The sequence below is a fragment of the Gopherus evgoodei genome, chromosome 8 (genome assembly GCF_007399415.2).
Source record: "Gopherus evgoodei ecotype Sinaloan lineage chromosome 8, rGopEvg1_v1.p, whole genome shotgun sequence".
In the NCBI taxonomy this organism is placed as follows: Eukaryota; Metazoa; Chordata; order Testudines; family Testudinidae; genus Gopherus; species Gopherus evgoodei.
The window spans coordinates 108,362,213-108,379,058 of record NC_044329.1 but is presented as its reverse complement, the minus strand read 5'-3'; the positions used below and the strand labels follow the sequence as shown (position 1 = coordinate 108,379,058).

General features: G+C 52.8%; 1 protein-coding gene across 1 annotated transcript in view; it reads right to left on the bottom strand.

Moving 5' to 3' along the window:
- LOC115655955 (phosphatidylinositol 3-kinase regulatory subunit gamma) overlaps positions 1–15,321 on the bottom strand; it is a 359,546-nt gene extending 344,225 nt beyond the window's left edge. The window contains exons 1-2 of the mRNA XM_030572048.1: positions 14,990–15,321; positions 13,497–14,274 (exon numbers count right to left, since the gene is read on the bottom strand). Of these exons, the coding sequence (XP_030427908.1) occupies positions 13,497–13,806 (310 nt within the window). The 5' untranslated portion in view covers positions 13,807–14,274; positions 14,990–15,321. The remainder of the gene's footprint in view (positions 1–13,496; positions 14,275–14,989) is intronic.
- Positions 15,322–16,846: the final 1,525 nt, after the last annotated feature.

Sequence of the window (16,846 nt, the reverse complement as noted above, 5' to 3'; positions counted from 1 at the left end):
CTTTTCCAAGCTGAATATTTCCCTCTTGAAGTACTGGAGCTGGCGAGGGCTGTTGAAACAAGCAACTTGCAGGGCCCTTCGGAGCAAGGGGATCTGCTCTCGAGGCTCGTGCCGCAAACCAAGCACCAACCCCGTGATGATGCGGGTTGCTTTCCTTTCTGGAGACTTTGCAGCACCCGCAGCAGCGTGGTGCTCTGGGCAGCTGTTACCGTGTGTGACGAACTGGGAAAGTTCTTAATGTTTTCTCTGAATACTGTGTTGGTGCCTCAGTGTCCCCATGGCAGTTCTTAAGTATCTGGCAGAGCAAAGGGCCATTGCACCTAAATGCCTGGCACTCTGTCTCCTAACAACTGATGGCCTGGGCCCCTCCTCTGCAAAGGTGCCAGCTGAAGGTGTTGGAGACAAAGGGATCAGGTGACCTCCTGGCCCGGGAAAGGGGCTGAGGAGAGAGGAGGGGCTGGGAGGGGTTGTTAGTCTGGAGCTGGCTGGGGTCAAGGGTGGAGGGCAGACCTGGGGGTCTGGCTCACTGCCCCCCAGAATGGACCCAGCCGAGGGGTCCGGTTCGCTGTATCTACAAGCTCTGTTTTAGACCCTGTTCCTGTCATCGAATAAACCTCTGTGTTAGTGGCTGGCTGAGAGTCACGTCTGACTGCAAAGTGGGGGTGCAGAACCCGGTGGCTTCCCCAGGACCCTGCTGGGGTGGACTCGCTGTGGGAAGTGCACGGAGGGGCAGAGGATGCTGAATGCTCCAAGGAGAGACCCAGGAGATGAAGACGTGTGAGCTTCTTGCCCTGAACAAGTCTGCTCCAAGGGAGAGGAGGCTCCCCAAAGTCCTGACTGGCTTGGTGGGGAGCAGTTCCAGAGCATCGCCCGGGGACTCTGTGACACCGTGTTCCTGTCAATATCAGAACAACCACCTGCTTACACCGCGCAGACGAGTTTGCTCAACCTCTGCCCTCTTGTTTCCATGGAGTAACCTCCTCTGAACGCTGCATTTGTGCTTAGATCCGTAGGCTCTAGCCACCCACCGCACAGGGTGGGTTACACACAAACGCCTCTTGCCATAGCTTGGTGACGATGGTGTATGCCCCGGCTTCACAGCCTCGGGGTCAAGCACAGGAATCAAGGGTGCTATCTATCCTGCCCGTCCCACATTCTAAAAAGGAAGGGGAGTCCATGCTAGATGGGAGAAGAATCCCCCGGGTGTGGAAAAGGCAGAGAACCACTGGACAACTGTTCCCAGTTAATGCGCACAAAAGGGGGATCAGGGTCCGACCCTCGGCCCAACTCCACTGATCGGCAGACTATGTGGACTCACGCCAGTTAAGGAGTTGAGCTTAGACTCAGCATTTTCCAGGCTAACGTACACTCAGCAGATGACTGGCACCTCACCTCTCTGTCCTGTCTGTCCTGTCCGTGTAGACAGTAATAGCAATCCCTGCCCCAAAGAGCTTGCAATGTGTTTACACAGCACCCAGCCCCACAGGGCCCTGACGGTCCTACTGGAATACAAATCCAGAGCGACTCCCATGCTGTTGTAGACAGATCAGAAGCAGGGCTTTAGTTTTTCAATGAGCTCACTGTGCCTTGGAGGAACCCAGGTTCCTCTCTTTGCCATCACCCCAACCCAAAGGGCTTCAGCCCTGCAGGGCAGCCTCAGCTGAGAGGCATCTGGTCTCATGGGCCCAAGCAGCCCTTCACCTTTCAGCAAGGTGACCAGTTGTAGATGATAACAGCTCTGAGCCGCTGCCAGCTGCAGTCAAATGCAAAGCTGGCGACACTGATGAAACACTTCCTCTGGCAATTCCACTCTATGGAACCAGCTGGTCCCCTAAGGACATGCAGCATAAAGAATTAATTGTAGGCGTGTACCCCACTGGCCAGCGTTACAGGGCCCCTCTGTGTGCCCACTCCACAAACAACACGATTCTGTTACAGCCCCAGCTACAGATCTTTAGCTCTAGAGATCCCTGGGTCGATCCCCAGTGCGTCAGCCTGTCACTCACACACATGTTGGCAAGCAAAGGGTTTTAGAAAAATCACTCTCCTTGATGTACCCTGCCAGACTGGAATTCAAGCACCGAAAGCAAAGCATTTTCCCATTCAGCAGCCACACCAACAGCTGCTGCAGGAAAAACAGAGACCCTTGAGTCCTGGCAAGTACCGGTATTGTGAATTCACTTTCAGGGTGGGTTTGCACAGTGCACAAGGGAAACAAACACTGTTTAAAATTCTGTGTGTGCAGCCCATTTTCTCCTCTCCCTTTCCCCAGTTGAAGATCAGGGGCCCTCATTACCACGCATACGCTGATAAATTGTCATGCAGTGAAGAAAGTTCTCTTGTTTGTCCAACCAGGAGTGAGAAAACCCAATTACACCTAATGAAGTGAAACTCAGACAACTGTCAGTAGCAAGGACAAAGGCAGCTTCGGGGGAGGGAAATAGCCCCAGAGCAGTTTGTAATAACCTCGCAGCTCTGGGCATAGGTCTGCAGCTGGGATACAGCCCTGGAGCTACCACACCAAGAAGATTTTCCCAGCTGCTTGATCTAAAGCAGGTAGGGTGACCAGATGTTCTGATTTTATAGGGACAGCCCCGATTTTTGGAGTCTTTTTCTTATATAGGCTCCTATTACCTCCCACCTCCTGTTGTGATTTTTCACACTTGGTTGTCTGGTCATCCCCCTAAGGGGCCTCGAGCAGGTTTCAAGGGGGCCTCCAACCAGGGCCAGCATTAGACTTGCTGGGGCCCAGGGCAGAAAGCCAAAGCCACACTGCATGAGGCTGAAGCCTGGGCCCCTGAGCCCCACCATCTGGGGCTGAAGCTGAAGCCTGAGTAATGTAGCTTCATGGGGGCCCCTGTGGCATGGGGGCCCAGACAATTGCCCTGCTTGCTACCCCCTAACACTGGCCCTGGCTTTTATATGCAGAAAACCAGTTATTGTGGCACAGGGGGGCTGTGGAGTTTTTATAGCATGCTGCAAGGGGAGTGGGGGGGGGGGGGCTCAGAAAGCAAAAGGTTGAGGACCCTTGATCTACAGGACTCCCTCTAATAGGCATAGGCAGCAGACTGTTCTCAGTGCAGACCAGCCATTAGCAGGAGATATCCAAATGTAGCCGGTGTTACATGCTCATTTCCACCAAGTAATTTCCAGCCCCAGTCAATGCCCATCTTAAAGCTCAATTAGGAATGGAATGTCTTAAATAGGAGGAGTGAATTATGGAAAAACAGACATAAAATCAGACACAAACAGGCACCCCCCACCCCCAACTTGAGTTCCAACTTTGCCTCCCTTGTTTACCAGTGAACACAGCCCGCCTGGAACTCAGTACTGCAACCAGAGACACCTAGTGGCTGAATAATGTCCTGCAAGTTAAATATCCCATTGACAAAAACAGAGCAGCCATGTGGCTATGGACTATGGGTAAGGCTGCGAGTCTATCATGGAAGTCACAGACTCCGTGAGTTTCCGTGACCTCTGAGACTTCTACAGCGGCCAGTGCTGGCTCAGGGGCTGCTGGGCCAGCAGCAGCAGTTTGGGTGTGTGGGAGGGGGTGCAGGGCTAGGGGCAGAGGGTTGGGCGGTGCGCTTACCTCAGGGCGGGGGGCTCCCCAGCTCCCACTAGCATGGCCCTGCAGCTCCTAGGCAGAGGGGCCAGGTGGCTCCGTATGCTGCCCATCCCCACAGGCTCTGCCTCCGCAGCTCCCATTGGCTGCAGTTCCCGGCCAATGAGAGCTGTGGGTCTTGTGGCGGGAGCAGCATGAGGAGCCCCCTGGCCCCTCCACTGCTTAGGAGCTGCAGAGACACGTGGAGCCAGGTAGGGAGCCTGCCAGCCCCGCCAACCCTCCCACCCCCAGCACCAGCAGGAGTCCCAGGTCACTTCCCCCAGCACGTGCAGCACCTCCCGCCCAAGTTTTACTCAGGGTGTGATGCCTGACCAAAGAGGGTTAAGCATCCTGCAGGATAAATGACTCAAATTCAACCCTTAACAGCATATTGGTAGATAATGTTTGTGGTTTTGTGTGTTTACATAGATATTGGTAGAGGTCAACAATGTAAAACCAGTCCCTGTCTATGCTGTACTCTGTTAATTCAGAGATCAAAAGGACATCTTACCATTTAAATGAGCTGTAAACACAGACTATCGCTGTATTCATAGCCAATCATCTGCAAACGGTGGGGAAACAGGCAATTGCTTGATGTTAATCTGTGTGGATAATTACTGGTGATGCTTAGAAAATGGGTCCACTTTCAAGTCCCCATGAAGCCTATTATTCACCTAAGGACTCGAGCTGTCACAAGAGGGCCTGAAACTGTATAAAAGACCCTTGGGTCCTGATTCTGTCATCCCAAACCTGCCTGATGCTTCATGAAGGGAAAGCCTAAGCCATAAGGACTGAGATCCCAGTCCTGATTGGACCACCGTGATACAAACACTGGACTACTGTCATAACCTATTCCCAGATTTGGACCTTAGCGTCCAAAATATGGGGGTTAGCATGAAAACCTCCAAGCTTAGTTACCAGCTTGGACCTGGTAAAGCTGCCACCACCCAAAAAATTAAAGTGTTTTGGGGCACTCTGGTCCCCCCAAAAACCTTCCCTGGGGACCCCAAGACCCAAATTCCTTGAGTCTCACAACAAAGGGGAATAAACCATTTCCCTTCCCTTCTCCCTTCCAGGTGTTCCCTCCCTGGGTTCCTGGAGAGATACACAGAAGCAAGCTCCCCACTCCACCCTCCCAGTCTCCAGTCCTGGAGAACACAAGCACCGGGATCTCTAATCTCTCTTCCACCCCCTCTTCACCCACAGGGAATGCAAAGTCAGGCTAGTAAATCTAACACACAGAGATTTCCCCCTGACTTCTTCCTCCCACCAATTCCCTGGTGAGCTACAGACTCAATTCCCTGGAGTTCCCCACTAAAGAAAAACTCCAACAGGTCTTAAAAAGAAAGCTTTATGTAAAAAGAAAGAAAAATATATAAAAATGGTCTCTCTGTATTAAGGTGACAAATACAGGGTCAATTGCTTAAAATAAATATGAATAAACAGCCTTATTTAAAAAGAATACAATTCAAAGCACTCCAGCAACTACACACATGTAAATACAAAAAAACCAAACCTATCTTTGTACTTACAACTTGGAAACAGAAGATTAGAAAAGCAGGAGACAGAAATCCTCTCATAGCCGAGAGAGAGTACAGGCCGAACACAAAAAACAAAGAACTCAGACACAAACTTCCCTCAACCCAGATTTAAAAAAGTCTTGTTTCCTGATTGGTCCTCTGGTCAGGTGTTTCAGGTTACTCCTTTCCAGGTGTAAGAGACATTAACCCTTAGCTATCTGTTTATGACAACTACAACCTACGAACTATTTCGGAAAGAACTCTTTGCATCCACAAAGCTCTCCATCTCTGCTATGAATCTGAGTCTCAAGAACTATACTCATGTCTCACGTATATTGATCTTTTAACCAATACCGTCTCTCTTTTCCTTTTAAACACATTTCAGTTTAGTTAATAAGAATTGACTGCAAGCATGTATTTGGGTAAGATCTGAAATATTCATTAACCTGGGAGGTAATGTGTCTGATCCTTTGGGATTGGTAGAACTTTCTTACACAATGAATAAGATTTTCAGGAATCCTCATCATATTTGACATGGGTACCTAGATGGAGGCCTGAGGCTGGGTTACTTTAAGGGAACTGTGTTGTTTGGATGTCTGAGCAACCAGTGAGGTAATAAGGAAGCTGTTCTATGCTGGTTTGGTGAATTTAAGTATTGGAACATCCACCTGCTTTGTGGATTGTCTGCCTCATTCTTTGCAGTTCACCCTAATTGAGTGAGCTCAGTTGGCCCCCCGGGATCCCGGTCACACAGGAGTATATAGTAAAAGTCCTGGACAGCTCACGGGCTGTGAATTTTTGTTTAAAGCCTGTGACCGGTCCAAGGCTTTTACTAAAAATACCTGTGACTAAAACGTAGCCTTAACTATCAGCCTTTCATGTCCAGAGACCTGGGTTCAAATGTGGATCAAGTCACTAGGAAGAATTGGTGATGGTCAAATGCCACAAACATTCTCACTGTGAATATTTGTGGTGCGCGGCATCCCTGCCCCTTTGAATTGATCCTTCCCCAGAAGATGAAAACCACCCAGCCCAGCTCAAAGATGGCAGAGGCACAAGGTGCTTTTCACCTGTGATCCTCAAGGCGAGGCTCGTTGACTGAAGTTCAGCGAGGCATTTCAGAGAACCGTGATCTGCTCACATTCACTGAATAAACCCATCCTTCTGATGACAGACCATGGAGCGGAGCAGGGCAGGACATAATGAAGGCAGGCGTAGCACAGACAGCTTTAGAATCATAGAATATCAGGGTTAGAAGGGACCTCAAAGCAGGATCAACTGCCAACTAAATCATCCCAGCCAGGGCTTTGTCAAGCCTGACCTTAAAAACCTCTAACGATGGTGTCAATAACCTAGTCCCAGATTTGGACCTTAGCGTCCAAAATATGGGGGTTAGCATGAAAACCTCCAAGCTTAGTTACCAGCTTGGACCTGGTAAGCTGCCACCACCCAAAAAATTAGAGTGTTTTGGGGCACTCTGGTCCCCCCAAAAACCTTCCCTGGGGACCCCAAGACCCAAATCCCTTGAGTCTCACAACAAAGGGAAATAAACCTTTTCCTTTCCCCCCTCCAGGTGCTCCTGGAGAGATACACAGAAGCAACCTCCGTGAATCTAAGCAGAGGGAGTCCACCCTCTCTAATTCCAGTCCTGGAAACAAAAGCACTTCCCTCTTCACCCAGAGGGAATGCAAAGTCATCTACCACACACAGATCTCCCCCTGACTTCTTCCTCCCACCAATTCCCTGGTGAGCTGCAGACTCAATTCCCTGGAGTTCCTCACTAAAGAAAAAACTCCAACAGGTCTTAAAAGAAAGCTTTATATAAAAAAGAAAGAAAAATACATACAAATGGCCTCTCTGTATTAAGGTGACAAATACAGGGTCAATTGCTTAAAAGAATATTGAATAAACAGCCTTATTCAAAAAGAATACAATTTAAAGCACTCCAGCAACTATAGACATGTAAATACAAAAGAACATATAAATCCCTATTTGATCTTTGGTACTTACAACTGGGAAACAGAAGATTAGAAAGCAGGAAATAGAAATCCCCTCATAGCTGAGAGAGCATACAGGCAGACAAAAGAACCAAGAACAAAGGACTCACACACAAACTTCCCTCCACCCAGAGTTGAAAAAATCCTGTTTCCTGATTGGTCCTCTGGTCAGGTGCTTCAGGTTACTTTTTTTCAGGTGAAAGAGACATTAACCCTTAGCTATCTGTTTATGACAGATGGCGATTCCACCACCTCCCTAGGGAACCCATTCCAGTGCTTCACCACCCTCCTAGTGAAATAGTGTTCCCTAATATCCAACCTAGACCTTCCCCACTGCAACTTGAGACCATTGCTCCTTGTTCTGTCAGTAACAGCTCTGCGCTGGCCCAGCACTTGCTGATCAGCAAACGCCTTGTGATTCCATACCACCCTTTCCATAGGACAGGCAGCCCACTGTACAACATGGAATAACACTGAACAAGGCAGCAACCCCCCTCCTATGGAGCACACAGGCTGGCTCGGCACTCTGCTTGCTTTATCTAGATCTCTGCCAAGGGTGACTGGCACGGCAGCATGGTAAAAATGCTTGGTATGGTAGGGGGAGATGAAACAGGAGAGTCACTAGACACCCTTCCCTCTGAACAGCCAGGAGGGAGAGGGGCAGATAAAACACCAGGATGGAGCTGGCCATCCTGGTGCAGGTCCTGATGCTGCCCACTTGGCGATGACGGAGAGTGGCAATGTCGTAATGGCTGCCTCTTAATGCAATGTCGTAACGCATGCGTTATGATGATGCAACGTCAGGAGGACACTCTGCATGCCTCAGATCAGGCGTCTGAGGAAGAGAGACTGGCCATAGCCCTTCCCTACTTCACAGCAGTGTTGCAAGGATGATTATGGTAAGGATCATTGGATGCTCAGGTGCTGCGGTGATGTATGGAGGGAGAGGACTTTCATCCTCTGACAGGCCTGTCAGCCCCGTGTGCTGTCCGTCATCTTTTAAGAAGACGGTCTTTGTAACCGTTGCTGGCTAGCGATGTGTATTTGGGAACCCTACAGGAGTTGCCTTTGGAGGTTAGGAGAACTGTATTCTTGGGGGAATGGGTAGAAATCCCACAGAAACAGGCTGCCCTGTTTGATGTAGCCCTGATTGATGGCGACCTGTCAAACGTTAATTTAGGGCAATTCCCTCTGCAGCCACTTCTGGGTCCAGCTGAGTCTTTGGGTTAATGGTAGGGTGACCAGATGTCCTGATTTTATAGGGACAGTCCTGATTTTGGGGTCTTTTTCTTATATAGGCTCCTATTACCCATCACCCCCATCCTGACTTTTTACACTTGCTGTCTGGTCACCCTAGTTAATGGCAATCGCTTTAAAATAAAGAGTGAGCGGCCAGCTCTACAAACACAGCTCCCTGTGTCGGCGTGCAAACGGGGCTCCATCCGCCACTGCCCGGCCCCCGGTGTGACTGCAAAGTAGGTGCAAAATGCTGCCATGCTGGTTCGGTAGCGGTTTTACTGGCTTTGCACGGGGCAAATGGCTGCAAGGAGGCAGGGCACGGCCGAATTTGCCCCTCACTCCTGCAGAGCCCAGCCTGCTCCGGGAGAGCGAGCTGGATTCCGTACTGCGCCCGGTGCATCGCCAACAGAACGGCCGGCTCAGTTTCTCTCGCAGAAGTGTCATTGCTGCTGTGGCGTGCCAGGTGGGTTTGCCAGTTCCAGGTGGAGTCTGCAGCATTAATAGTCAGGAATAGAAAACTCTAATAAGGATGCCCCTTCATGTCACTCCTCGGAGGCTAATCCTCCTTTAAATCATTCATGTTCTCTGTGGGCATCTCAGGCGTGGCATAATCCTGTGTGCCATATGGGGCACTGCTACCACCCTTTGCTCCCAGCCACCCCCGTGTCTTTGCAATGCTTTGCCGGGCCCTTTGAACACGAGGCTCGCTCATCAAGTTCAGGGAGGTGGCAAGGAAGGAAGGAAATCAGCAAAACTGCTTAATGCTCCAGCACGCTTCAAAACTACACAAGCCCTTTTATTAACCTAGTTCGAAATCCCTGCATGAGACACAGACCAAGCAGCCAGACACCAGAGGATTGGAGATACTAAGCCGATTCTTGAGAGAGTTCGGCCTTGGGTAGGTCACGCTGTGTCGATCTGAATAAACCCCAGCAGAGGTCCCAGCCTGGAAGCAGACCGACCTTATGCCCGGAGAGAGATTTCTCCTTTAATCACATCCAATGAACCAGGCTGGTTCTTTTTGCTTGGGTGCATTATGGAACTGCTGACGTGTTGCGATCAAGCAGAGGTTTTGGCTCACCCACATCCAAGCTGTACTCGGCATTTTTTAAAGATTAAGTCAGTGGGGGCTGCGTGTGCTGGGCCCTTCTGACAGGCAGGGCCTCTTCAGTCAGGTGCCTAAATACAGAGGTAAGTGGCCCCCTGAGTTAAGTGCCTCAGTTTAGACACCTAAGTTTGAAGACGTCCTCCTTTAGATAATCTAGGTGCCTTTTAGCTCATGCAGTAGAGATTCACACATGAAGCTTCAGAGGTCCCAGGTTCGATCCCGCCCATCGATGACCAGGGGCGGCTGGTGTTACACTTACACTCATAGACAAGACAGACCAAGAGGGGAATTGTTATTCCCCATTTTGCAGATGGGAAACTGAGGCACAGAGATGCTCAGTGACATGGCCAAGGTCACAAAGGGAGTCTGTGGCAGAGCAGGGAAGTGAATCCAGGTGTCCTGAGTCCCAGCACAGTGCCTTAACCCAGTGGTTTTCAACCAGGGGTTCACACATCCCTGGGGTCCGCAGAGGTCTTCCAGGGGGTACAACAACCCATCTAGATATTTGCCTAATTTTACAACAGGCCACATGAAAGCACTAGCGATGTCAGTACAAACTAAAATTTCATACAGACATAGACTTGTTTATACTGCTCTATATACGATACACTGAAATGTAAGTACAACACATACATTCTAACTGATTTATTTTATAATTCTATAGTAAAAGTGAGGAAGTCAGCAATTGTTCAGGAACAGTGTTGCTGTGACGTGTTTGATTTTGTAAGCAAGTCATTTTTAAGTGAGGTGAAACCTGGGGATACACAAGACAAATCGAACTCCTGACAGGGGTACAGTCGTCTGGAAAGGTTGAAAGCCACTGCCTTAACTTCTCCTCCATCCAACAAAAACAGTCGCCTAATCTGAAAGTCAGAGCGATGCGACGTTAGCCAGAGATTTCATGCCTTGAACCACTGCATCAGTGAGACCCTGCAACCTAAACAGATTTATAAAACTGCTTGGCTTTGGGGGAAAAAATCCCAGCTGGTCTGACACCCTGATCTGTCTGCAACACAGCCTTCCTCTGCATCCCTTCCCCTCTCTTCTGGGCAGCCAAACGGGGTCTCTTTAACACAATTACATACGTAGCAATGATCAGGCTGCAGTAACAACAACAAATCTAATTTTCTTCCCCAACAGACTGAGTTCTCCTCTCAGGCTACGGAACTGCATTGACTTCTCCAGAGTGACTCCTGACTTGTATGGGCCCAGGCGTGGGCGAAATCAGGCCATATACTCTGGGCATCCTCATTCAAACACAACACAGAGAAGGACACTGCTAATGCAGAAACCTGACCCAAGAACATTCCACCTGAGACTCCACCCATGGTGTGCAACAAACTGAGGCATTGGACTTCACTGCTGAAGAATCAGTTTGCAGTCTACAAATATTTATACCTTTGCAACTCACCAAGCACCCCAGCTAGAAATGTCCTCCTCCTGTTAAGGGACTCCGTGAAAAGAGACAAGAGTCTTGTGTTCAGGATTTATGGGTTCTCCATACACCAAGAGCAGCCATGTATTTCCAAGTCAGAATGAGTTTTGATAATCAACTGATTAGCAACCAATCAAGAAAGAACAAATATAAAGCCTTCTGGTGAGAGCACAGTGCGTAACCGCACCTCTGCAACAATCTGCATGGAGATGATTCAGATTTAAAGCTGCAAGACCCAGAAAATGAAGACAGGACAGATAAGATACACAACTGATTACACCAGAAACGAGTTTGGAAGTCACTTTGGCAGGCTGAAAGAGCGGAAAGGAAAGAGCAAGTGACAGTGAAGACTCCAAGCTAGGGAGAAACACACCGTCTTCCCTCTGCCATCGGTGGGCCTTTGAAAGGAAATCCTACACCTCTACAGCCACACCTCTCATAGGGGCATATCTGTTAAGACTGTACAGCTCCTCGCGTTCCTTTCTGTGCTCCCCCCACAGCTGCAATAATTAGCTCTTACCTTGACCGGCTCTGGCTTTTTTGCCGCCCCAAGCAAAACCAAAAAAACAACCTGTGGGGTGGCTGGAGCGGCGAAGCAAAAACAAAAACCAAAAAAACCCTGCGGGGTGGCTGGAGCCAGGGTGCAAACTTTCGGCTAGCGGGACTCCCTGCGCTGCAAAGTGCCCTGGGCAGTGGAGTGTGCACCCTGGCTAGCAAGGGGAGGGGGAGGGAGCGGGGGGGAGAGAGAGAAGGGGGGCAGCCAGGGCTTCCTTCAGCCAGGGCACTCACCACGCAGCCCCTCCCGCTGCGCTGCCTGCCGGGAGGGCTCCGCACTGCTCCGGTTGGCGGGGAGGGAAGGACGTGGGCTGCCGGGCTTGCTGCAGACCTGGCACCGGCTGGGGCAGACAGAGTGCGCAGCCGGCTCCCAGCAGGGCGCTTCCCTCCTCCACGCTGCCATCCCCTACAGGGCGGCCAGAGCGGCGAACAGAAAAACGAAAGAAAAAGGTGGCCGTGCCGCCCTAGGCTTGGACGGAAGCCGCCCCTTAGAATCTGCCGCCCAAGCACGAGCTTGCTTGGCTGGTGCCTGGAGCCGGCCCTGACTCTTACCCAGCACTTTCCAGCTACAGATCTCTAAAAAGCTTACCAAGGTGACAGCATTACACTGATGCCCCGTCCGACCCACTGACCAGTTGCCTCGCTGGGAGCTGGGCATTCAGTCTGTCTCTTGGCTCCCCAGGGTAGCTTGCTACGGGACCTTTTCTCCCTGCCTCCCTACCAGCTCTTGCGCCCGATTACCTGCAGAAGTGATGGGGCGCTTAGCCCCTGACTCCTGGGATCGCTCGCCGTGCTGCCAGTTTCTGTTTGTCACTGGTACAAATCCGGACATGCTCCACCAAGCTGTACAACGCATGCTAAATGATCCCATTCATTCAGCCTTCGATTCGCTGTCAGCCTGGCTCAGAGGAGCGACGGGCTCAGTCCATACGTTGCAACACACTCGGAACAAAACCGACTGCGTCCCCCTGCCCAGATCCGAGCCCCGCAAACTTTGAGCTGATCTGACCTCTGGGGCTGGCGTGCATCTCCACTGGGACCCTGAGGGAGCTCTCGAGTCTGCCATCCCTTATCCCCCCTGCAGAGGTAACCCCACTTCCCAGAGGAAGACTGCAGCCCAAGCATCCAGAGGGCCCTGGATGACTTAATTCTCCCGGTGTCAAGGAAGCCCCAGTCTCTTCTGCCGAGGATTGGGAGGCAGAACTACCTGGCAAACACCACACAACTGGGTACCCACAGTGGAGCTAGCAGCGCAATCCTGCCCCAGCTTTGGTGGGTATTCAAAGTCACCCATGATGCCAGCCAGTCGCCCAATGCCAGCTTGCTCCAGGAGCCAACCCTGCCAGAACTGGATCTCACGCGGGCCAGTGTAAATCAATCAGGAGCGATGCCACTGAGGCCAGCAGAGTCCTACCCCATAGAGAGTCAGCACATGATCAGTATCGAGGCCTCTAACAGCCCTTGATGTGAGACCCCAGGCAGGACTCCATGCGAATGCCCCCTGGCACAGCGTGCTTCCAGCCAGCTCCCATCTCTCCTGAGCCTCCACCGTGGTTAGGAACATGTGCCCGGTTGGGCTCAACCACCCAGAGCCACATGTCAGCCAGCCCGTGCTTTCTACATGCAAAGCCGAGCTTGGAGGAGGCGTCTTGGAGGCAAGTACCCCACCCCGCTCCCCTCTCCCCCTCCGGAGGCATGTTTGATGGCTTGCCAAGAAACCGTTTTCTGGGGGCAGGGGTCAGTTTTGCCCCAGAGAGCTCATGGGGTTTGGGGCCCAGCTGCCTGACCTCCACCCACATGGAGACCGTGGGAGCTGGCTGGACATCGCCCTGCCCCCGAAGAGGGGGGTGCGTGGGCAGGGGGTCCCCGCACTCCCTGGGAGTTGGGCTCTCAGGGCAGGGCGGCTGACCTTAGCCTGGGGCCTCGTGGGTGGCTCCCCACAACATCTGCTCTGAGGAGTTTTGAGAGGCCACTACCCAGGGGGAGGGGAGCACACTCATCACACACACGCCCCCCCCCATCCCCAGCTGGTACTCACCCCACAGCTGGCTGGTGGGGGTGGGGGGCACAGGCCTGGGCCGAGCCTTGAGAGCGCTGGGCACAATCCTCACAGGGCCCAGGTACTCCACATAGGTGCCCGGGAAGTCGCCCCGCTCCTTGGTGCGCTCGTTGAAGCCGTTCAGCCAGCCCTTGGGGCTCCTCTCGTCCCCCTCCTTGTAGTCTGCCGTGCCCAGCAGTCCCGCCTTGCTGACGGTGACCAGGTCCCCGGGGCACAGCGCCAGGTCCTCCTCCCGGCCCTTCTTATACTCGTAGAGCGCGCGGTACTGCAAACCGTCCGAAGAGGCCATGGCGGGAAGCTGGCAGCAAGGGGTCACTCGCACGCCGCGTGCTCTCCGCCGGGCCCAGCAGGCATTGGGAGGGGCTGAGAAAGGGCAGTGGGCTGGGATCAGAGCTGGGTTGTGAGGGGCGAAAAAAGGAGGTCAGTAGAGCTGTGCCCAGAACGTCTAACTCTCCCCCCGGGCACCCCCAGAGTTGCAGCTCCGGCTGCCAGCCTCCCACTCCGGGAGTGCAGGGATCAGAGGCAGCCCCGACGGGTCAAGAGCACGCAGTCATCAGCCCAGCCATCTGTAATAATCCCAGTGCCATCCGCCGACAGCTGTGCGTGTGGGGGAGGAGATTGCAGTCGCCTGTCTCTCCCCCAGCTCGGCTGCAATCAAACGTTTCCCGCTACGCCCGCCAGCCTGGATGCCCTCCGTCTTCCCGGATGCTGCTGCCTGGGATCCCGTCCTCTCAGTGATTGCCTGCCCGGTCCGGCCCTGCGGGAGAGAGAGAGAGAGACAGCGTATTAATGCTTAAATCATCATCATCTCAAAGCACCAACGGAGCCCAGCTTCCCACCCAAAATGCCACACCGGGACTGTGGGAGACACGGGCGTCTTAGCCAGGTCCCGCGTCCGCAGGGATGAGGCACCTCAGGCAAGAAAAGTGGGGACATGCAGCTGTAAAGGAGGAGAGACTGGGCATGGTGCCCTCTTGCCATAGGACAGTGGTTAATATGCTTCTCCCAGCACACAACACTCCTCCAGAGGGCTGCCGAAAAGCCGTGCCAGAATCTGGTTAAATACGCGGATTTGGGGAATTTTTTGAAGGAGGGGGGTACATTTCAAAAATCACTTCAGGGAGACAACTGCCTGGGGAACACTCAACCCACGTCAAGTCAAAACGAAGTGATTCCACGCAGCAACTGGCTACAGCCCAGACATTTCGGAGAGAAGCCCGTCTGTGAGAGACAGTCAATCATTCGTCTCCCCTTTCCTCCGCTGCCCACCATCACCAGTGTGCACAGCTCTTAAGAGCAGGAAATAGCTAGCCACATGGAAAGAGGCGGCTTCCCCCCACCTCGAACACACACACACGCTTCCTACCCTCGCCTCTCCATGCCACAGGCATGCCTCCACCCGCGCAGCCTGCATCCGGCTGCAACCACTTACCCATGGGGCTGCAACTCCTGAAAAAGTGCATGCCTCTTACCATTCGGTGCCAGGCGTGTCCCGGCTCCGTCTGCCGCCTGCAGCTGCCCGGGGCTCCCTGCCAGCTGGGGAGAGCAGGGAAAGATGTGCCTAGGAAGCTGCCAAGTCGCTGCCCGCGCCCCCAGCCTTCCCTTTCTGGGGGAAGAGATTCCAAGGCAAGGTCCTTCGTGCAGTGCTCCCGCCCTCAGACCCCTTTCCGCTCCCGCACTGCTGCACCGTATTTCTAGGGTGATGTCAGCAGACACACCTCCTCGCTGGCTCTGATATATAGGTCTCCTCGCTGCTGCAGCAGAAGGGAGCCAGGCGTGGGGAGGGAGCCTGGGAAGGAGAGAGGGAATGAGCCGCACGCAGAGAGAGCGAGTGTAAAAGTGAAGAGAATGTGAAAAGCAGGCGGGCAAGGCCTGGCTCAGGGTTTGAGGAAGAGCCTTGGGCCCAGTTGGAGGGTAAAAATAGACAAGGCTGAGGGAGGGGAGGGAAAGATACATCGAGGGGAGGAAGAGAGAGGAGAAAGGAGGAAAGAAAAATGACCCCGGGGAGGGAGGGGAGCTGAAGCAAAAGGAGCAGATCCAGACAGAAGGGTCAGGAACAGGTAGATGGGGCAGGGGAGGGGATTAGCTGGGGATTACCCAAATCCCGTTAGATGAATTGCTTCCCTGGGGCTGCTCTGGAAGAGCACTGGGAGCTAATCCCAGCTGGGCCAGGCTGAGCTGCAGGGTCTTCCCAGGGATGGCCATTGCATTTCCTTGTATCTTGTCCAAGGCATTTTATTTTGTAAAGCCTCTCCCCACCACACACACATGCCCAACCCTTTTGGGGCCAGTTCCTGAAAAGAAGCAGGATCTGGTTCTCTCAGCCCCCCAGTGGCAGCAACACCATAAGGCCACCGGGATCAGAAACAGAGCCAGAGGCGGGGGAACCAACCCACAACAAGATGGTTGAGTTTAGCCAGATTCTCCCGGGTCACGCCCACATGGGCTGATAGCTGGTGGGTTCTTGTGGTCACCATCTGAGAGTAGAAGTCACGGTGATCGGAGAGGTGCGGGCAGCCCATGGGCCTGAACTTCAGTACGCCATGCAGGGAGAGCTCGGGGAGGAGTCTGAACCCTCCTTCAAACCTACTGAGACGCTCCAACTGAGATCAGGGCCCCATTGTGCCAGGCACTGTCCACAGACACGGTGAGAGGCAATTCCCGCCCCTAAGAGCGTACAGTGTGAACAGACGAGACCAACCAAGGGTGGCAGGGGAAACTGAGGCTCAGGGAAGGGACGTGCCTCATGCGAGGTTTAGAGGCACAGCCACATAACAGATGCTAATCAGGTGGCTCAGTGTACGACTGGAAGGTGCTCAGATACCCCAGCAATGAGGGTGGCGTGAGAACCTATGCAGAACAGAACCCAGGCGTCCTGAGTCCCATTCAGTGCTCTGGCTGTTGGACCGTTCTCTGAGGCGTGTTACAACCAAGCAAGCGTAGGGCTGGGACTTCTGCCAAACACCAGTCATTTTATTGCCTCTCAACCCCCCAAATCACCCCTCTGCCCCCCCGGTCACTTTCACCCCCCAACACTCTGGCTGCATCTACACCACAGTTTAAGCAGTGACTCCAGCCCAGGTAGGCACATACCTGCAGGAGTTGTAACCTAGAGAGGTAGGGATGTGGTGACATGAGCCTGACCGTGGCCTAGCTGTCCCGGTACAAACCCAGCTACGTACTTGGGACGCCCACCACTGCATCTTCATTACCGTTGTTACCTGTGCTAGCTAGGTTAAAGCTAATGATTGGTTAACTAAGGCACTGGTTCTTGACCGGGGCTCTGTGGCTCCCTGGGGGGCCACGAGGAGGTTTCAGGGGGTCTGCCA